The sequence below is a fragment of the Ostrea edulis genome, chromosome 4 (assembly GCF_947568905.1).
Source record: "Ostrea edulis chromosome 4, xbOstEdul1.1, whole genome shotgun sequence".
NCBI lineage: Eukaryota > Metazoa > Mollusca > Bivalvia > Ostreida > Ostreidae > Ostrea > Ostrea edulis.
In genome coordinates, this window is record NC_079167.1 from 60,622,897 (window position 1) to 60,646,702 (window position 23,806).

General features: G+C 34.1%; 1 protein-coding gene across 1 annotated transcript in view; it reads right to left on the reverse strand.

The window, feature by feature from the left end:
- Positions 1-1,960: 1,960 nt before the first annotated feature.
- LOC125669075 (uncharacterized) overlaps positions 1,961-23,806 on the reverse strand; it is a 29,118-nt gene continuing 7,272 nt past the window's right edge. The window contains exons 4-23 of the mRNA XM_056161418.1: positions 23,010-23,127; positions 22,095-22,225; positions 21,856-21,897; positions 21,235-21,361; positions 19,831-19,952; positions 18,589-18,783; positions 18,238-18,351; positions 16,958-16,968; positions 16,148-16,191; positions 15,485-15,549; positions 14,067-14,113; positions 7,562-7,710; positions 7,365-7,460; positions 7,155-7,203; positions 6,830-6,926; positions 5,511-5,579; positions 3,865-3,984; positions 2,610-2,677; positions 2,367-2,501; positions 1,961-2,060 (exon numbers count right to left, since the gene is read on the reverse strand). Coding sequence (XP_056017393.1) covers positions 1,980-2,060; positions 2,367-2,501; positions 2,610-2,677; positions 3,865-3,984; positions 5,511-5,579; positions 6,830-6,926; positions 7,155-7,203; positions 7,365-7,460; positions 7,562-7,710; positions 14,067-14,113; positions 15,485-15,549; positions 16,148-16,191; positions 16,958-16,968; positions 18,238-18,351; positions 18,589-18,783; positions 19,831-19,952; positions 21,235-21,361; positions 21,856-21,897; positions 22,095-22,225; positions 23,010-23,127 — 1,880 coding nt within the window. The 3' untranslated portion in view covers positions 1,961-1,979. The remainder of the gene's footprint in view (positions 2,061-2,366; positions 2,502-2,609; positions 2,678-3,864; positions 3,985-5,510; positions 5,580-6,829; positions 6,927-7,154; positions 7,204-7,364; positions 7,461-7,561; positions 7,711-14,066; positions 14,114-15,484; positions 15,550-16,147; positions 16,192-16,957; positions 16,969-18,237; positions 18,352-18,588; positions 18,784-19,830; positions 19,953-21,234; positions 21,362-21,855; positions 21,898-22,094; positions 22,226-23,009; positions 23,128-23,806) is intronic.

Consider the following 23,806-nt stretch of genomic DNA (forward strand, 5'->3'; position numbering starts at 1 on the left):
GGAATTCGTTGAGGAGGTGGTAAGGAATTTGTTGAGGTACAGGTGGTAAGGAATTCGTTGAGGAGGTGGTAAGGAATTCGTTGAGGAGGTGGTAAGGAATTTGTTAAGGTACAGATGGTAAGGAATTCGTTGAGGTACAGGTGGTAAGGAATTTGTTGAGGTACAGGTGGTAAGGAATTCGTTGAGGAGGTGGTAAGGAATTTGTTGAGGTACAGGTGGTAAGGATTTCGTTGAGGTACAGGTGGTAAGGAATTCGTTGAGGTACAGGTGGTTAGGAATTCGTTGAGGTGTTTCGCATCAGTGGATACGTTCACTTATACACACATTACGTCCCTTGATATTGAAGATATTATATCACTTGAACGCGCGATCTACAGTTCAGCAGTCGACGTGCTAACCCAACCAAAACATTTGCATGCCCGATCAAGCGAAGTGTCATGCTGTTGTTGAAACAATAGTATGTTAGAAAAGGCCTAGAAGCAACTAAAGGATGGACGGAATTTCAGGTCTTGCAATTCATAGGTTACTCTCCTGCCATTTGTAGAATATATTTATGGGGAAGGCCCATCTGTCAGATCGCATTATTGAATCCTTGTGTCGTTTCAGTTTTTTCAAGAATTGTTTGCAATAAACCCATAGTGTAGCCCCGTAGGTCAAGGTTTGAATATGCTTGGGTCTACACTACTTACAGATAAATTAAATTTTCTTCTGTATCAATATATTTTGTTTCTTTATTTTTGTTTTATGGCCCTCTCTTATCGAGATGTCACTTGAAACAAATACACTTGTAGTCAGATCTATGCATAATGCTCGGGTCCGTAGCAGTGAAGTCTTTATCGTGCTAACGTCTGTCATGATACGGGACTCATCCGATAGACCTTTGACTCTCGTCCAAACGTATAGCAAAAAAAATAAAATAAAATAAAAAAACAACTGCCTATTTTTACACGACCAAAGTAATAGCGGGGCTTGAACTTATGCGCTCCTTTCCGTTTCAGCCGTGGCGTGGATGTTATATGCCTATGTAAAACTTTTTAAAAAAAAAACTTTTGTAGCCCCGAATGTTTTGGCTTTAACATAATAGAATCTACACTTCAAGGGAATGCTTACATATCATTTAGACAAAATAACCTTCTAGAGAAGACGATTTTATATGAATGAACCCTGCATGTGCATATGTAAAACGTTAAACCAACCTTCTTTTTTCCCATCGACGTTAAAGTAATTTCCATTTTGAAATACTGTGAAACGAAAACAAAAACAATATTGCAAACAGCTCATACGTTCTAAAGTCAAGCAGCTCATACGTTCTAAAGTCAAACAGCTCATACGTTCTAAAGTCAAGCAGCTCATACGTTTACGTTCTAAAGTCAAACAGCTCATACGTTCTAAAGTCAAGCAGCTTACAATAATATGACAATTTTTGAATAATTGAAAGAAAACTATGGGAAATGCAACGAATTTGTGACTGATTAGAAATGTTATGAGTCATTACAAAAACTTATTTTGTTTATCCGAGTATTGAAAATTAAACAAGATCTCAAGTTTTACTAGCCGCAGAACTGTCAGGAGAAATTGGGATTGACCAGTCTGTCAACACCCCCCCCACCCCCCCCCCACCCACTCCTTCTGAGAGCTCTATTTTCAACTTTAAATAATATCAATTCACAAAATAAGTGACTGTGACTGGGCGGCAGACATAGCCTATTTTAACCCTCTCCCTAGAGCTCCATTATTAGTTCTGTGGCTAAAGCTTCACCTGCAAAATTTGTCATGTGCAGAAAAATAAACTTTTCTTAACAAATATAGAGTAAAGCAAATTCAAATTTCAGACAAATTTTGGAAGGAGGATATAAAATTATTTTACACATACAATATTTTTTTATTTTGAGAAAAAAAACCCAGCTATTTAGTAAATAGTATATACTGTACCGTATAATATTCATTCTAACAAAAGATATATATATGTATCATTTTTATTAACCCAAAAATGTTGAAATAAAAACACTTGTGTCAATGTTTAAAGTACCATGCCACCATCTGTCTGGAAAATATATTATCTGAAAGTACAAGATATATTCTAGTTTAAAACTTTTTTATTTTCTACATATATTTTTTGTGATAATTAAAATCATATAAAATAGGTAAGGTTATACGTGTAGCACTTCTGTGGTGGTGCAATACATCACTTTTGAAAACTCCACCCAGACCCCCCCCCCCCCCCCCCCCCCCCAACATCTGATGCTTCAACTGGACAGAATAATACTTCTATGTTCTATCAGACATTTCTATATTGCAACTTTACATCTCCTAACCTCTACGTCAAAACATTCCCGTACCTCTACTACATAAATGTATGTACTTACTTCCCCTTGATTGATTGTACAGTCTAACGGATAGTCTTCAGGGTGGAGTTTTGGATAGTCCTCCATCAACCACTGTAAGGTTGTCCTGTTGGGATGGAAGGAGGGGGTTTTCTCCGGGGGATACAGAAACCATCTCTATATACAAACAATTCATTACTTGGCAACAACAATAAGGTCAAAAGGTTTAAAATACTACGTACAAAATGCTTGCTTTTAAACGCAATAAACAAAACGTGTACTTACTTTTCTGCCAAAAATAACTTCCCCAAATCCAGGACCATGGAAATGAAATGGCACACCGGTACCAGCCCCTGGATCAGTGAAGAGAAAGATCCCATTAACAGTAACATAAAAATTCCTGTCACTTCCATTTTTAACATTCTAGCAATGGTCGCTACTATGATTCAAGAGATTTTTCAAGAAAAAAGTTTCAAAAACTGAACTGTAATTTTGAAGTTGGGCCCATTAAAAATGCATGACCTTCATTCACATAATGCACACATTTTATTTACCAATACAATTGTAGCTTTGAATTGAATTTTGCATTATACATGTATATATATCTTTTTTTTTTCAATATGTACAATTTGAAAATCTTTTCCTCTTATAGAAATGTCACCAATTGTAAGGTAAAGTACCACCAATTTTTTATCAATGCATGATTCTTAATTCTGTAGCAGTGAAAATTCTTTATTTTGTCAATGCTTTCAGTAACACAATGTCTCCGTTTTTAAGGTCATATCTAAAAGATGTGCGACTCCTAGTGCTTGGTAAAGGAATAGTGACTATAGAACTTTGGGCCTTCTAGTTGTAAAGTGAGTGCCCTAACTTTTCACATCTATAACATAGTGAACTCACTTTTTTTGCATACAACTGAATGACCTAACATTGAACATTGACTCTGTGATCTGTACAGTGTATCTTTGTTTATTGGGGATTTATTGGAGCACTTGTGGATTTCAAATTTTGTACAGCTGCAGATGTCTAAATGATAGACCTTTCCTGCTCTACTCATTAATATTCATAATGTTAAATTCTTTCCTTTAACTAATTACATGTTAATAATGTTGTCAATATGCTGCAGTTTGGAAAATATGTATGAAAAGATACATCCGAATTCATTAAGGAGGAATGCTACATTGTCATAATCATATTAATGGCTGTGTTCCTTTTTGAAACTTGAATGAAAATACAAATATCAGCAATGCATGTATATTTCCTTTTAAATCTAATCACCTAGCTGGTTAGCTCAGTCAGTTAACATGTCGACTGCTGATCTGTAGATTGTGGGTTCGAGTCTAGCAGGGGTTTTAATATTTTTCAGATTACTTTCTACTAAAACTGCATTTTTTAACTAAATAAGATAAATGTAAGCATTCAATTTTAAAATATTATTGTAAAATATCCTTCACTTTCTCTCCAGATAAGATTTTCTGTGGTGTATCAATCATTCATCCTTAATGTAATTCTCAATGTCATACTAGTATTTGTTTAATACCTGCCACTCCAAAGCTGTAAGCTCCTGTCATCCTTGGTAACCGATAGGGAGGAGGCGTGTACTGATGAAATAGCTCCTCCCATTCAGTGTAGTTATTGTCCCCAAACCAATAAAATGTTTCTGAAATTATCATTGAAGAAAATAGTAATAGTATTGTCCGGAGTTTCCAAGAAAATGTACACAATCATGTAAAGGTTCTGTTCTGCAGTAGTTAAACTGTGCATCCATATGTCCTCAGGAAAAGTGATTTGTTGCTTTTTCATCATACTCATAAACAGTACCAGTATATGGAACTTGTTTAATTTCGATGTCTGAACAAATATATCAGCATCAAACTTTAAAATCTTGTGTAATAATCCTGTATTTCAGATGTTCTAAAAACCAAATTTCATTGTAAAGTTTTCTTTGTACACCAAATGTGGCAACATATACTATGCACATAATTTTACATGTCCAACAATCTGTGAATATTTTAACAATGCATTAGATATTCAGAATTATTTACAATCTATGAATATTATCAAAATTGCACTAGAATATTCATGATCATTTACAATATATGAATAATATCAAAATTAAAATAGAATATTCACGATAATTGACATCTCTGAATATTGCCAACAGTGCAATGGATATTCACAATCATTTACATTTTTGGAATATCATCAAAAGTGCACTAGCAGACTATGCGAAAGTCATCAGACATTTCTGGTAAAAAAAAAAAAGGGGAGGGGGGGAGTCAGTCCAGTAAAATTTCTATAATTCCGGACCAAATATCTGGGTTTTTGTTTTTTTTGGTGTGTGTGTGGGGTTTTTTTTTGGTTTTTTTTTTTGGTTTATAATATTTTCAGTTTTGTACTCCTGCCTCCTTTTTTCAAAATGAACATGTTTGGATTGAAATATATGCAAGGTAAATCAGGGGAAGACATACATTTTAGAATTTCAGTCGATAAAAAATTTACAAATTTTGCACATTAGAAATTTAGGTCTGCAAAATTACATTTGGTATGGTAAAGCTAGATTGTTTACCAGAGCTACATTGTCCTGTAAAACTAAAATTTATTCACATACACCGAGCCTAGAATATTTATGATTATTTACAATTTGTGAATATTGTTAACAGTCACGTGCATTAGATATTCATGACCATTTACAATATATGATTGGTATGCCATTTGCCAGAGTTGCTATCATCACCCTTTACAGATTGCAGAGTTACTGACTGACAATTCTGGCAACAAAAATTTGCATTAACAAGTTCAATGGTAACACAGTCTGCCAGCAACACAGTGCTTAAGCCCCTGTCAAACTGTGGCAGTGTGCCGATCTTCAATCGTGATAGTTTTGGTTCATTATTGAAAATTCAAATTTACATTACATTCACATTGCTTCACGTTCAAAACTGTCAGGACTGAACAGGATTTTTTGCAACCAGAAGAAAGGATAAACTTTCCTCTGCATAGCACCGATATCACATGTTCATCCTCAATTATTTGGCATATTGAGTGGCTATCAGAAAGGCACTGTGTGGTGGGGGCTTATGCAAAGCACCCTTAGAATTCCTTTTCAAAAACAACACAAGTATTACTGAGTTTGTTGAGACAAAGTAAATATTTCACATTCATCTTTAATTGTACACAGCTTACCATTTCCTAACATTTCCAAAGTCTGGGGTTTCATCACATTTTCAACATAATACTTTAAAGTTACATCCCCTGAAATAATCAGATATGAAATACATGTTACTGACTTGAAATACAAGTGATATTTGGGCATGGGTAAGAAATGTCACAGAAGACAAGGGTTGCAAAGTACACTTCAAGTTTTCAATCCAAACCTAAATATCATTTACAATTAAAGACAATTAATTTTGTTTACAACTATACACAATATCAAGTCTGGGGATCATGAAATTTTGCCCACCAAAAGTTGCTCATTCTACATTAGAAACATACACAGAATTCCTAAATCATTAGTCTACAACTTCTCCACATGTTTTTCATAAAGTTTGTAATTAGTTTTCTAAACCTGGACATTACATGAGGTTGTTTTTTTCTTAGGAATGACATTGCAAGCAACTTTTCCAACATGATCACATATATAAAAATCTGATCAGCAATTAACGGGTACAACTAAAAAGAGCACACTAGAGTGTTTTAGAGTACGCTGCTAAAATATCATAATTTAATGCAATTTAAATGTTGATTCATATGTATACCGCTTAAATTATATAAACATTTTCATAAAATAATATTGCAATATTTGTAAACAATATTTGTTTTAGCAATATTTGATCAAACATTAAAGATTTAAGGCATCGTGATTCCAATTATCATTAGTTTGTTTTGACATCAGCAATTAATTTTATCTATAATTGATAGTAACCCTGAATATAAATTTATGATCTTTGATTTTCTTCTTTTATTTCGCATTAGTTTTTTTTTTTATATATGCAATATCATCCACCTTTTTGTTATTTATTCATTAATACGTTTTGTTTATTTGGTTTCTAAAAAAATAAAATAAAAGTATGATCTTGGAAATTTAGATATAAAGCACTAGATATTTTTTTTGGTACACATTGATGTATGTAGTTAAATTTGATTGGGATTGGGGTCAAACAGTAAACTGTAACCTCTCACAATCTATGAAATATTTTCCTAAAATAATGAAAACAAACACACTATATTCCAGATACTGCAATATATTTATTGGGTTAAACTAAAGTAATAACACCTACACATACCGGTTTAATTGCATTGAATTATGAAATTTTACCAGCGTACTCTAACATACTCTAGCGTACTCTGTTTTATAGTAGAACCGGCAAATTAACATATTACCATATAAACATCTAATTTCGGTGGAAACGAGGGGTTATTTATATTCGGTCTTTCCTATCCCCAGCAGGATAACCCCCTCCTTTCCACAGAAATTAATAGATCTAAATACCTTGATAACTCACTTTTATCATAAGAGTGTGTATTTGCGGAACTTAATCTTATCTTTTTGGTTCCATATTTTTCCAACATGGTATCTTTCTCGCATATTTGGTGGAATGCCTGAAAGGAACAAGAAGAGCTTAATATGGTTACAATGACCTGAAATATTGTTAGCCCTCAAAAGTATGCAGTAGTCAGCCAGTGAGGAGAATCACAACACAAGTTACGTTCAGATTCATACTAAATTAGGAGACCGATTTGTTCACTTCTAAAACATGTTTGTGACATTACTTATATACTCAGCCTATAGCCTAATGTGAAATATGACTGTGTTCAGAATGCACTTACTTTATTATCCGTTGCATGCTGTATAATCACTGGTCTTGTGTAAGCGTATCTAAAATAAGACAACTTTATTTGACTTCTATGAGATTAAGACAATACACTAGGCCTACCTGTATACATATTGATTTTATGCATTGTATTTGTACTCGCTGGTTGTACAGCTGTTGTAAAATTAATGCAAAGACTTATAATTTAACAATGAAGCCATGTCACCTTTTCAAAAATTCTTCCTGTGAAAGAGATGCCGCATCTCGAACTTCAACCGTACAAGGACCTGGAGAGGCCAATAACAGCTTTTCATCAGTGTACCTGAAAATGAGCAGAGGAAATTCGAGTTTCTCAATATACACACGTGTAATGTTAGTAATTTGACAATAAAGGCCTTTATGACGAACACAATAACACATTACCATCCTCCGTTCACATTTGTGGCCACATCTTCTAAAATTAATTCTAGTAACAGGATGAAAGTTGACGACACTAGAAAAAACAACGTACGACTCGCTACAAGCATATCCCGTAAATTGATTTGGGTAAAATTAGTCCCCGACTCAAAAGTCTAAATGAGTATGCATTTTCTTACATGTCATACTAAGCATTCTGAAAAGTTAAACCACAGGTATCTGAATTTTGATCAATCAATAGATATAAAAAGAGAAGACAAAAAAAATAAATAAATACGCTATTTAATACAGTATTTATATATAGATAGGTTTTTCCCCTCCTTTTCTCTTTTTGTATCTATTTATTGATCAAAATTCAAATACCTGTTTTTAAACATTTCATCCCTGCAAGGGAACGAAATATAGAAAATCAATTCCAATTATTGACCATTTTGGATTAACGAAAAATGCATTTAATGTTTATAATGCATCTATATGTGTGTGTGTTTGTGCATGTGTTCAAGACATACAGTGCTGAAAAAGGGAAGAATTTCATGACAAATGGTAATTTCTGTGGAAACGAGGTTATATATATTTGGTCTTTCCTATTCCCTTAGGAATTGATGAGGGCCACTATACAGCAATTAAACTACGCTTCCCAATATCGCTTAACGAACTGCGCCATGAAACTTGTAATATCGGGAACAGATACGTCAAACTCCTATGGGATAAATTAAATATACTGGGTGATTTTTAAACTGCATTGTATTGAATAGCTTCTGACATCTATATGAATTTGGCTATACACTAGTTTGTTGTCATTTTTTTAACAAGAGGTACTGTGAGCAATGCTCACAAAGAATACCCCCCACTAACCCCAATCTCCCAAAAGGTGTTAATAGGTATAAATTACCTCTTTCCCCAAGTGTAAAAAAGAAAGGGCATGACAAAACCTTGGGTAGTCTCTTCTCAAGGAGTTTACTTAACCTTTGACCCTAAAATCGACAGGGAACATCTTCCCATGGGTAGTCCATATGTATGATATGGTGACTGTAGGTGGAAAGAATAATGCTTTAGAGCCCGGAAACCATATTGTTACTTTGATGTCCAGTGCACTTGACCTTTGGATCCCAAAATCAATAGGGAAAATCTTCATCCCATTGGTAGTCCATATGTATGACATGGTGACTGTAGGTGGAAAAGATAATGCTTTAGAGTCCAGAAACCATTGTGTCTGTAGACGGACAGCCCGATTCCAGTATACAGCCGGACTGGCCTGGTGTACACCATTTTCATTGCGATTTTGTTCTTGATTAAAGTATATCATAACACAATGTAGTTTAAAAATCATTCAGTATATTTAATTTATTCCATAGGAATTTGACGTATCTGTTCCCGATATTACAACTTTCATGGTGCAGTTCCTTAAGCAGTATTGGGAAGCATGGTTTAATTGCTGTATAGTGGCCCTCGTCAATTTTTAATATTCTCATATTTCGGGGTGTTAAAAAATCAGATAGAGCTAACTTATTGCAGGTATATGGTGCATCAAGTGTCCATTATCTATGTTAACTCACCCCCCCCCCCCCCCCCTCTCCAAGTGCTCTGAACTCTTCCTATATTTTGGCAAGATTTTCACAGAGTTCTATTGTAAACAAAACTGAAACTCTACCCCTTTCAAAATATGGCAACAGAATTTTCTACTTTGACCATTTTTCCCCTACAAAACTCCCAAATTCAAATAACATAAGATAAATGAATTCAAGCCATGCTTTCCATACCGTTGCGTTAACTACTTTAGACACGAACTGATGTATACCCTTCCGAACACAACAGACCAAGCTCCTTTGACATTTTATGTATTAACTCATGCCAAAAGATAAATCGCTTGTTGTGACCATTTTCCCCATCTCAACAGTCCAGTTTACTTGACCTTTGAACCTGAAATTCAACAGAATTCCTTTTCCCATAGATAGTATCTGTACAAGATACCGCAATTTCAAGTTAACAGGTAGCTGCAGAACTGTAGCTCTCTGAAAAATATTTTGACATAACAGAGAGCTAGTTAACAGGGAAATAACTGGTCTCCTTTTTTTTTTTTTTTTTACAGTAGAGATGTTTGTTATAATACAGCTGTATTTCTGTAAGCAATGCCAATATCAAATGTTCGCAAATCTAATAAAGAACTGATCAAAGAATCAATTTTAGTTTCAATTTCATGTTTACTTCGAAGTTGGAAAACATCAGTAAACTTATCAGTAAAACCGAAAAATTAAATTTTTCTCATATGATTATACGAAGAATACACAAAAAAACATGACTCCAAAGTATGTGAACATGTATTTTATTACTTGTAATTCTTTTTCTCCATATAAGATAAAAAAAAACAAAAACACGACAATGAAAATGTAGAAGTATGAGAGTTAAAACTTGATTTCTGTTCATGATTTTTGGATGAAACGAACAAATGTCTATTTCCACAACATCACAACAACTCTGTTCTCTGATGATGAGCCAGATCTTCACCTACAGAAAAGAAATAGCATGAAATTTTCAGCAGGAATACAGAACTTAAAGGCCATGAAATCTCCGATTGAGATCCTTTGGATCCATCATAAAGTTTGTATACAGCATCAGAAAATTAAATTGAATAAAATATTATAAACTGCAAAATTTTAAGAACGTTCCACACTCATCATTCAATAGTTTAGCATTTTTATGTCACATCGGAAGTTCTATTTATTTCTGAAGAAACCTTAGTTTAAATTTTTTAATCAATGCATTCTAAAGTTTTGGGTCCACAAGTTCCCTTATCGCAATTCACCTTTGAATTAGAACGCTTTGGCTGATATAGTATTGCGTTGTGTGACGACACAATTGAATCTGTTTGTAATACAATTGCGAAATGCAACAGAAACTCTCATTGGTCCATATGTACAAGTCCGCCCAAATTCCCTTATACGGGAACAATTGTAACTACTCGGCTAATTCCGTAACTGCAAATGAACCGGTTACGGAAAAGGACGAGCGCGTGATCCGATTGATACGGGAGTAGTCAGCATTTGAAAACATGACGGCCAGATGCTAGATGGAAAAAAACTTCAAAGGAAGAAAGAGAAAAAGTTGTATTCTTTGTTGTTGTCTCATAAATTTAATATAAAAAAAATTCCAAACATATTTTCCTACTATACTTGTGTCCAAACATACCTTCAAATATTTATTAAAGCCCCATACGACCCAAAAACTCGATCACAGCTTTTGATGATTTCGTTCTTAGACGTAGCCATGTTAGGTAGCCAGTCAATTCGAATCCCGGTTCATTTCCATATTGGCACAATAGCGTCTAGATGTGTACTAATTCCCCACAAATATTTTAGCTAAATTGTTTAAATAATATACCACTCCAGTCCTATTAAGGAAAGTCCGTGCTTTTACGTATCCGGTTTTAAATTTTAAACACCGACTAGAAAGTTCCAGTTATAACTTCTTTGTTTGATGTTTGTAGTTTACGAGAACTGCACGAGTCAAATTTAGCATTCAAATGTGAATCTTAGATATATTTACCATGAATTATTATAGTGTGAAGTCATCACTAGCTCCAATGGTACAAAGCAATGTAATATCTACACTGAAAGGCTCATAGGCTTAAAAGGCTCATAGCTTGCAATCTAAGCCTGAACAAGTTAAAAATCATACATAGGCATGATCCTCACAGTGGAATTCACACTGAATTTTAGGGAGTGTGTTTGGTTCAAAGAAACCCAGAATTATAAATCCTCAGAAAATCATCAGCAAAGTTGTTGAATATTTGAACTCTTCTTCACAAGTACTTTCAAGAAACAAAATTATTTGTACATGAGCTGTAGTTGCTAGAATCTACATATATGTTACTCTATATTTATTTTTTCTATAAGTATGAGATAGCATGTATGTATTTTTATGTATTATATGATTGATAGCCAAACAAAAAAAGAATAACATACACACCAAAAAAATTGTGAGAAAAAGGAAGGGGAGGGGGTGCACCCCCCCCCCCCCTTGTTTCTGGTAGGACAAAATTTTCAGTATGTTTTACATATATATATATTGTCATATTCTGTTAATCTTGATTTTAAGACTGTATTTGCTGTTACAATTTACTATTTTCAAAGTGTGCAAAGAATAATTGTCAAACTTAAATTTAAAAATGGGGGTTTACATATTCAAAAGACCATTTTGCAAAATATCTCTGGTCAACTATGGTAAAATATGTTTTTTTGTTAACCTAAGATATAATTCTAAATATTTTTAAAGAAAAACTGGCATGTAAACAATTTACATTTTGAGAATTTTTCAAAATTGCGATATTCTGTGATTTTTTTCTGAAGGATGCGAGCAGATTAAACAGCAATTGTGTATGTTTTCAATTGAATATCTTTAAAAATTCTCTCAGTAAATGAATAGCTATTGGTTTTTATATATTATAGCTTAATATGATGTGCTTTGGTGCATATTTTTAATAAAATATGAGATAATGCATTCTTGTGTTAGAATTTGGCTTTTGCATTTGGGGGTATATGTGCTCTGTAGCACATAGTATAAAAATAAACCTGCAAAGGTATGCCTTATATGGCCTTTTTAGTTAGTTTATGAGTTGTTAAAGTTATTTAAATGAAAAAAAGATTTGATTGACAGAAATTTCTAATAGCATTTACCTACCTTAAATGATAATTATTCAAAAAGCTAAACTCATGGCAGTGCGGCTTTCATTAGTCATGAGCAGCCGCGCCGGCCGGTCTCCATCTAATGGGCTTATGTAGCATTTTCGTTCATCTAGAGCTTACTTTACCTAATTACAAAAACTGGTACAAAAATGTTTTAATTTCTATTAATTATTCGTGTTGATAATAAATGAAGAGCAAATACATAACTTACAACCGATTTTATGAATAGATACCAATAGCAAGAGTTCGAATTGACCGGCTACCTAACATGGCTACGTCAACAAACGAAATCATTTGAAGCTGCAAGTTTTCGGGTGGTGTGTGGCTTTAATGAATATTTGAATGTATGTTTGGACGCAAGTATATAGTAGGAAAATAGATTTTTTTATACCGAGTTTATGAGACAGCAACACAAGAATACACCGATTTCAGGCCTCAACCGTCCGCAGCTTTTTGTGACCCGTAAATCGAAGGTTTTTATAAGAGGTGGATCTTTTCAGAGAGCTATGTACAGTTCTCCAGCTACACTGAATCCACTCGAGAAAGTGGGTGGGCTGTAATCGGCCAATGAAAACTCTTGTTGTATTACATCAAACGTGTCATTCAAATTGTTCAATCGTCTCATTCAATTGTGTTGTCACACAACGCAATACTATATCGGGTAAAGCATTCTAATTCAAAGGTGAATTGCGATAATAACTGCAGTCTGATCCATTGACTGATCAATTCTCCAAAAATGTGATCAATCTGCTAGGAAGACTCTTGGTAATAGCCAATTGGGTGATTGTTTCCAAACAGCTATAGGCAACAGTGGTTGAATATGTGAAGTTTTGACATCAAAACTTCATTTGACTTTTGTTAAATAAGCGAGACACACTTCTCTACTTGAAAACAGGTGAGAAAAATCCCTCTCCTATAGTGTAAAACATGGTGTAGGAAAATATCATTGAATATTAAAGTAATATTCACCCATATTCAATGAAAACTGAACCATCAATGGTTCCAACAACCACAGGTTTGGGTGAACAAGTGGACCCAAAACAGCTGGATACAACAATGCACTCTTGAGAAGCAAGTCAGAATTTTGACAATGTAAACTTCAATGAAAGGGCTGTGCGGTGCACCAAAATTTTCATACCATTCCATTCGATGCACCGATTACAAATTCCGGATTTCGGTACAGTTTAGATTCTACATACACCAAAACAACAAATATGGCGTCTGAGTGATGTGCACAAAATGTGGTGTTTTATGCAACAGAGATTTAAATCACTACTGTGTTGAGAGTTAGCATTTTCACCATTCAGATACCAGCAGAATATGGTTCGTAAGATCATTGCAGTTTATCTTTATGTGACATATAGCATTTCTGTCAGTGGTGGAGTGAAATCAATATCGTAGGTAATGACAGATTTGACAGTTAATATGAGAGAAGTAAATCAATAAAGGAGAGATTTTCAAAGACTCTCAATTAATTGATAGAATTGTTAAATTTTTACATATCAATGAAAACAATATCATATACATGTACATTTTAGATTCACTATAGATTTGTTTAATAATCCAAAACTTATGCAGCTCATTAATATAACAAATTTTAATATACTGTCAATGTTTTCTTTTTTCTATCAAAGTTATAAAAAGCCATTATAAATAGATGTGATGTTTACAAATGACAACATATAGTTATATGAATAACTATATGAATAAAACTAAATCAAATATGCTACTCATTAAAATCGTTAATTTTTGTTCTGTCATTAGATAAATTGGACCTCTGAGTTTAACATTATGCATCTTTAATCTGACAAAGAATTCTCACCAGTTTACCATCCTCCACCTCCACCCATGTTCCCTCGTCTCATATGTCTGTTGCCTATGGAAGAAAGAAACCTCATTCAAAGATCATGCAAAATTTTGTTTTACTGATGAATCAGATTTTTGTAGGCATCAAACTTGTCAAAATACAGTCACTGATACATTATTATATGTAATTCTATCAAACAGGCCTAAAAATAACGACTAATATCATCGAAATTTCGACTCGAAATTGTCTCTGGAAACTAAAAATAAAGGGACAATCGTCATTTGAAAACCTGGGGGTTTCCACTCTGATTCACGTAAATGAACAAATTGTTTGAAGTATGGCTAATACTTGTATAAAGTCTGCATCGTAAGTAAACGGTTCATTAGTAAACCGAGGGCTACTGACAGATTGGAAAGCGTACATGATGATTCTTAAAAACAGCACGAGGAATCGGCGAAGGAAGGCGAGTAACGTACATTCAAAGATTCGTGGTTGAAATTACATGTATATTCATGGTTGTGATTTGAAAAGGAAATGATGTCCATGTACTGCGTGCATTGCTATGCATATCCTACGATTGCAGGCAAGACGGAATTAAAATCGGGATACAGAAACTGCCCAAACTTAATAATCAATTTTTTTTAAAAGTTGGTTTTGAAACATTTGATTGTGTTATTAAAATATGGCCACTAAAATTAGCAATTGGCCACCAAAAAATTGAGGTTGGTGGCCAACTGGCCACATTACTAGGTTATCTATGTAAAGACCTATTAGGTTTACTCCAGCTAATTCTGCCCCTTCCACTCAGAATTAGTTTGAATGTTTGCTTTTACAGTGTGTGTGACTAAAACACTGAATTAAGGACATACACATTTCTAACATTTTCTCTCGTTTTTTCATTTCCTAAATATGAAGAATGCTTGTATGATTTCTGAAATGGGTTTAAATTTCATATTGTAGAAACATCAAATTTGACAGCTCTGTGGTTAGATCACTTAAATAGTAATGCATGGGTCCCTGGTTAGATACCCAATTTTTCCAATGATTTTTGTCTCCTTTGCTATAATATACATTTATACTACTTACTGTAATACATAACAGCTGACTTTACATTTTTACTAGCAACAACAGGAACTATGGTAATATACCCCAAGATTTTTTATAGAAATGAGATAGATGCAAGTGAATTATGCATGAAATGTCACAAAAACTTATATATCAATGAGAAGCATCATGTATGTCCTTGAAGTCTACCAATCACTGTGTACATCAAATCAATTAATATGCATATGTAATATAAATTTAGCCGTTTGTTTCAATGCCACATTACCAATTGTTGTCATATAAAAGTTTGTTACTGTTTATACCACATCCTTCCTTATGGAGATCATTGATATTGATAAGTAATGCTTCAGTTGTTGGAACTACATGTTTATATACCTTTCATTCTCTTTGGTGCTGAGTAGTCATCATCTCCATAGTAACCAGACTGGTAGTTTCCAAAACTGAAAAAGTTAATTAAACATTTAACACAGTATACAGAATAGTGCTGGTAAAAATGTATGAATTTAAGCCTTACATGAGGCTCATAGTCCAATAACTTCAAATGAGTTATTTTGTATAAGCTTTTGGTGTACTTGAGCAGTACTGAGTATTGAATTACATATGTGGTCTTGCTGTTTTAATTCTTTTTTACCTAAATGTATGTATTCGCTAGTACATTTCTGCACCTCATTAAGACACCATATGAATACCCAATAGCATATTCTAAATGTTTTTTACAACGTCCTTGACGTTACCTGAATGACCTTAAGTAAAAGTTCAGTATACCTCACCTACTTCAGCAATATTTACACCAAGTATTAGCTTACCCCAAGAATGATAGAAATTAACTAAGAATTTCTGAGACATGGCCCACAATTTAATGCTCATCAATAACAACATACAGCGCACCATCCAATCGCCATAACATAAGCTCACTTGAGCTCAAAAGATTTAAAAGTCACAAATCTCTATTATCTGTATGTACTTGTCACAAATCTCTATTATCTGTATGTACTTGTCACAAATCTCTATTATCTGTATGTACTTGAAGTTACTCACTTGTCACCACCGAATCCTTGATCGCGGTCACCATAATCTCCATACTGAAATGTCATATGAATAAATATGATAGGAAACTCATGGTCTGACTAACAAACAACAAAATGTTGTTGTAAATGATTTACAGCTTTCTGTTATAATTATGTTGTACAGAACAAAGGATTTTAACTCAGAAAGATAAATTTTATTTTTATCTACAAATTTCTATTATTATTGATCATCAATTCTCACTTGCAACTTTTTCAAACTCATGAGAACTACCTATTTATGAAATATAAAAGCTTTCCATTGAAAAACTGTTAAGATATTTAGTCAGAACAAAAGTGATGACAGACAGGCAGAATTCCGCAGTCTTTAATAAACAACTAACTTCCTGCAGAATATGACAAGTCTGCAGTGAACTTGACCTTTAACCTCATGACCATAAAATTTAAAGATAGTCTTCTTAACAACAAAATCTACAAATGTACCTTTGGATAAAATATAAAATTTGAAAACTCTTCAACTTAACAGGTCACAATGAAAGCATAATAAACTTGGATAAACTTAATACACAAGACTTGTGGCCTTGACCTCAACATGTGTAGACATCTTCCTTTAAAGGACAACTACCCGAGTATGAAATATGAATGTTTTATGGTCCATGAACGAAATATGAATGTTTTACGTTGAAATCTTTTCCAAGATACCACGTCACAATGAAAGTGATGACAGGCACATGGACAGATACACAATATGATTCTTAGAGGGCTCCTGTAATTTCAAAGCCGGGCCCTAATAATAATACTAATGAAAATATTCATCACTCACCCCCTGGTTGCCTGAAAACATACAATGGGAATAATTAATGTACATATATTTCAGTAAAGGATTGAACAGGATATGCTGGTTAACATTATACTTCACACTGCGGCATGATCTACTGTAACAGTTAATGTTGCAAATGAACAGATCAAAAACAATCTGCCCCGACCTTAGATCGAGTCAGCATAAAAGTCATTGCAAATTGTCTATCATATGAATTCAGTTAAAACTGCAAATACAACTAAAAATTCATTTATTATCAAACTTACTTATCAAATTTGACTACAAATTCATTAAATATCATGTCCTTGTAGATGGGTATGGCCTTTCATATTAACAAATTTCATCTAAGGATGCTTTGTGCCAAATTTGGTTCCCTATACATTCGCACGTAAATTTTTGATCCCCAATTGTGGCCCCACCCTAACCCCAGGGGTCACGTTTTTTATAAACTTGAATCTCCACTTTGTCAGGAAGCTTTCATGTAAATCTCAGCTTTTCTGGCCCAGTGGTTCTTGTTGAAAAGATTTTTAAATGGTCCCACCCTATTTTTGTGTTTTTGTGATTATCTCCCCTTTGAAAGGGGTATGGACCTTTATTCTAACAAAGTTGATATGAATCCCCTTCACCTAAGGCTGATTTGTATCAAGTTTGATTGAAATTGGCCCAATGGTTCTGGAGAAGATTTCCTTACATGTCAGCATGTAAAACTTTCATCCCCTTATGTGGCCCCATCACCCTATCCCCAGGGGCCATGATCTAATCAAATTTGAATCTACTCTATATCAGGGAGTTTGCACTTGAATCTTCACTTTTCTGGCCGTTTGGTTCTTGAGAAGAAGATTTCCCCTCTATATTCTAATGTAAAACTTTGATCCTCTATGATGGCCCCCACCCTACCCCCAGGGATCATGATTTTAACAAACTTGAATCTTCACTATGTCAGGAAGCTTTCATGTAATTTTCAGCTTTTCTGGCCCAGTGGTTCTTGAAGAAATTTTTAAATGACCCACCCTATTTTAGTGATTATCTCCCCTTTCAAGGGGCATAGCCCTTCATTTGAACAATCTTGAATCCCCTTCACCCAAAGATGCTTTGTGCAAAGTTTAGTTGAAATTGGCCCAGTGGTTCTGGAGAAGATGAAAATGTGAGAAGTTTACGCCAACAGACAAATTTCCATCAGGTGAGCGAACAAAAATGAAGTAGTAAAACAACTCGTAAAAGAAGCGTCAATTTTTTAAAAATATGCCCAGAAAGCCAAATTTCTAAATTTCGTATTTACTAACCATATCCCTGGTTACTAAAACCTTGAGGAGGTCCTCCTCCTCCCCCCTGCACCATGCTGGCCAAGTTCTGCATTTGGTTCATCAACATTTGATTCATCTTTTCCTGTTTTGCCACTGGAAAATGAAAATTTTATCTTATAAAAGTGAAATTTCATTGAAAGGATTTTTTTAAAAGCATGAATTTGTTGCACATGTACCTTAGTATCTTTAACCTACTGATTTCCCAAAGCTTAGTATTTGCTATTGATGCATTCTTTGAGTAATTCATGAACACATACAGGCATATTTATTGTACTGCACCATGTGTACTCATGTATTTGTTGTATTAACTTGTTTTTGATAGGCACTTACAGTATTTCTGTCCGTAACCGCCCATGGCACCACCTCTGTTGTCACGGAAACCCCTGTCCCTATTGTCACGGTATCCTCCTCCACCACCACCACCACCACCAAAATTAGCACTGCTCTGGCCTCCGCGGTTTCTCTTCCTCCAGCCACCACTGTGATCCCTGTTTTGCTTTTTAGGCTTCTCTTGGGGCTCCTCTGCTAAAAACATTTTGATATTCTCATCATATAAAATCTACTGAATAACCTTTGATATAAATGTATTGAGTCACTGTATTTCAAAAATATGCCCTATTGTTTTTGGCATCACAAAAACAAAACCCATACTTGAAAATAGATCTTGAAAGGGTCTTTAAATACAGAATACTTCTACGCAATTTATATGTGTATTTTGTGATTTTGTTTGTACTTGCATCTCAAAAAAGTTCCACATTTACTAAATTAAAATGGATTCTTTTCCCAAAATTCTAGCTAATGAACATGGCAAATATCAAAAATTATCCAATACAGAGTACTGAAAAAAATCCTATGCAAGTTGTTTAATGATTACCAACAACATTTTTGAAGTCTTGAACATTAATAACAATGATTTTAAAAAATGAAACAATAAACATGTTCTGAAAATAAGCCCCAATCTTCTTCCCAAAACTTTATCATCCCATATAAATGATTACATTGAAGGAATTTTCATTCCTTTTGTAGAATTTCAGAAATTTATTGGGGAATAAAAATTCAAGCTTATGCAGAGTCCTTTCTAGATATAAAATCCAGAATGGTTACCTTGTAATAAAACAGAATGCTTTAACAACCCACAAAAATTCACAACATTGTTATATATTTTAACGAGCCTTAAAACTGAATTCAACATCTACAAGATACCGTAGAGCGGGTTTTTTCCACAGGGTTATAATATTGGCTTATTTTAGCCATTAGATAGCATATTTGAAAGAGAGACATCTCTTCCCTGTCTGCCAAAATTTATTCCGATAAAATTATCAGCATACCTTTGAGCCAACAAATCGCCAAATTTTCGACCTGCAGAATAAACCCACTATTCGGTACCGTAGAACACTTTTTTGCAGTGTTAAGAATGATAAGCATGTTTGTGGAAACTTGTATTGTAGTTCCAATTCTCATGTTTGTACAGGATTTAAATGTCTGGATATCTCACTAATCATGTAACAGTAAATGGACAGTTATGTATATACATGTATAAATAGACTAGGATTAAATATTTGATGTGAATACCATCTTCAGGTGCAGGAAAGTACCAGTCTACAGTACAGTTTGATTCTCCAATCAGAACAGCAGGATTTCTCTCCAGTGCTGCAGCACAGTCCTTTCCAGATATGAAATCCAGAATGGCTACCCTGTAATCAAGACAGAATGCTTTACATCTAGTCATTTAATTATAATTACTTCTTCTCTTTTCCATTTCAGAGTTGTAAATGTACAAGACTGACATATAAACAATAAGACCACATAGCTCACCTGAGCAGTTACATCCCCCCCCCCCCCCTTTGATTCATAGCATGTATAAAGTTTTTGAATAATTTTTAATTAATGTTACAAGAGCATGTTTCAATTCAAATTAAGCTTCGAATGCTCGACCAGAAAAAATTTCCCCTACTTTGGTCCAATCCTATCATTAAGCAATGTCATAATGATGGTCATGGATTTTTTTACTGCACCGAATGTTCACATGTAAATATGACAAAAATGCAATCTTGTGGTCTCAAAATCAAGGTTTTCTACAATATCTGTTTACATTTGCAATACTTTTCTACATAAAAGTTCTTATCTCTATTTTGTTGCTCTGCCCTAACCCAAGCAGTACTACTTGAAAGAATTTGTTATGGGTGCAAACAGTTCACAACATATTGAACCTCTCTGTGGTTCCTTATAATCCATTCATGGTTTTAATTTTTACTGTTTTCGTTTGGACAAAGTTCACAATTTGTTGTATTTTACTTTCCCTTGAAAGAGATGAGGATTCCAAGAAATTTAATAACCATATTGAATATTGAGATAAATGACAAACATTAAAAATAAAAGAATACACCTGCTGGAATCTAATACACCCATTTGCCTTGAAAAGATACACAGATTTTCAAAATGCTTCCTATAAAAAAATAACACAGTACGGCAAATACCGCAATACATATTATATTATAAAGTTGTCTTATCATTTCACTTCTAGAATCTGTACTGCATGATGTCTGAAACCTTACAGGTCTTGAAAATAACATTAAAATATGTACCTGGATAATTCTCTTGTTAAATCATAAACCTTGTGTTCAAGTTTGCACCCCAGGGTCAGGGGATGTAAATGACAGATGACAAATTTCGAGAGAGAATAAATCATTTCACCTTATGCCTCAGGTGAGCTAAAAAGAAGTTCAACTACAAAAACAAACATCTTAATTAACTCTAAATGAACTATCTGTTCAGAATGTAAACATAGACAATACAAAACATCATTCACTGTGACCTTAGCTATCGTCTTCTGTGACCACTTATACAGTTGGTAACACATGCTGGGTCAATATGAAGATCTCTGCATGTGGTTAAGTGGAAACAAAACTGATGGTCGAAATATTGTAGAATGAAAGCAACAGCAACTTGCCATGGTGGCAAGTAGCCGACACTTACCCCAGCTTCTTCCCCTCTTTATCGACGGGCATGTTGACACTAGATACATCAGGGAACATTGCCCGTAAAACTTCCTCAGTAGTGTCGAGTGGTATGTCATGAACATAGAGAGTTTTATTTTTGTTTCCTGTAAATTCATAAGTCATATCAAAACCCTGTCACCCCTTTTGGTCTTGCTTGATTGGAAATGACCCATATTTTGTATGGAATAGTCCGAGAGGGGGTGACAGGGTTAAGCTGAAACCATTGTGGTTTCTAAAAAGTTGATTTAGAACAGGTGCCAATCTCTAGCATAAGTCAGAATCCATGCATCATAACAATGAAGAGTTGCAAGTTCTGTCAATGAAAAGAGCATTATACATGTTTATGTTGCTCAATATTCAATAGAAAAATTAACAAGAATTGTTTGTAAAACATATAATATATGGCCCTCCCCCAATTGAAAACATCGTAACCTATGACCTTTGACTTAACTAGAGTATTCCAAGGAATACATCATTAATCATGGTATATATTAAATGACCCTCACAAAAAGGAATACACATGTTAAACATTGAAGTCCTATAACTAGTATGTATACACATCAATCCCTTGATATCCTCTCATTTGATCAATATTTACCAAATTTGGCATCAGGATATTTTTCTTTTATCTTCTGTGAGCCTGAATGAAACAACAGAGGAACAATGGTAAAATAATACTCCAGTTCTCTAGTACGTTGCTAAAGCATACAAAACATTTTTCAATTCATAACTGGAATAGAAGCACATTAAAAATTACAGAAACCCAAAATTGTAATATTCCGACACAATACTTCCGTATAAGGAAATTCTAAACGTGCAAATATAGAAGTCACATACCAAGCATTGATGCTAAAGCTTTCGGGCACTCCATTTTGAAATCTTCTCCAGACAATTGCAACTTTGCGAGTTTCTTGAGAATGGCAAGAGCTCCGATAGATCTCCATGGATCAAACCACAAGGTCAAAACACTGTAAATACAAGATGCAATTCAATAAAGTGGGATCAAACTCTAATATTTCCATTTACTAATTTTTCGTTAATGATAAACCAAGGGTATCAGGCAAAGGGAAAATCAATATGGGTCAATTACTAGTCATGATCAACCTGCCTAGTCTAGTAGTCTTGATGATGAAAAAAAAATACGACAATTGCATGTGAGAATTTCAAGTGGAATGTATGAGACAGGTTGTGAACAGAATGAAAGTGAAAATGAGAGAGACAATGAACAGAATGAAAGTGAAAATGAGAGACTTTGAACAGAATGAAAGTGAAAATGAGAGAGACTTTGAACAGATTGAAAGTGAAAATGAGAGAGACTTTGAACAGATTGAAAGTAAAAGTGAGATAGACTGAACAGAATGAAAGTGAGAGAGACTAAGAGATATATGGGGGAGAAATGAACATGTAGAAACAGCTTATTGAAATAAAACTTGGAATACACTTCCTTATTTAACAGTTACTGTACATCATAAATAATATCAAAGTATATTTCAGTCCTCTCAATAGAATCTATAATTATTCATACGACATCGTAGAATTTATTTTGACTGACAGAATTCCTTTTGGGTCTGTGTTACAACACTCAGATCCACCAGTCTCTATGACTGATACAAATTTTTTGGTTTTTGGAAACTCTTGATCTCTGTTTATCAGTTAGGTAAATTTTTTTTAGACCAACAGATGCAAGGCATATCTGCCTCACACCTTTGAAGGTGGCATGACAAATATTACTATCAAAACAAAAACGGGTACCCTCTTCTTCTCTCCATTTCCAGGGTGGCTTTGGAGCATCTGTGCAGAACTTGATGTAGATCATGATTTCCCAAATCCTTGATGAGTACAACAGAAAGCCTGATGGGTCCTTTGATAGCTGTTAAGATAATTAATAGCATAGGTAAAAAGAAGGTTTCTGTGCAGAAGTGTCAATTCACCCAATATTTACAAATTATCCAAAAATAATTCATCACCCTTTGGGCCATGCTTTACACCCAATATTCAGCGAGCAGATCAATTTAGTTATGTACGCTGTTTGCACACTTGATTTCCAGTCTCTACATGCAATGTTTTGCATACGGTCAATCCATTATCAACAGCAATAGTTTCAGCTAAATAACCATTAGCTGTAATAATTTAGCCCTCTCCAATTTTTTTTATTCCGACGTTTTCAGGATAGGGCTAAAGTTCCATCGTATCTTCGTAATGGTGCAAAACATTTTTATGAATAATCTGTATTAAACTCTGTGTATTTGACTCCAATGTTGCTTACACCAAAAAGTTATTTAGTCAATGTTTTTTAAATCTTCAAAGACTTCCTATGTAAACCTTTACAATAAGTAGACACCACCTTTTGCCAAGTGGAGGAACAGTCTAAACAGAGCTGAATCCATCTGACATGTTGATCAATGCAGTCATAAAGTATATATTTAGCCTAATCAAATCATGTTGTTCTTCACAGAGTCATTTTAACATTTTTAAAACAACACTTTGAATCCCAATCATGGCCCCACACTAGCCATAAAGACAATGTTCGAACAAGAGTCTGAGTGACA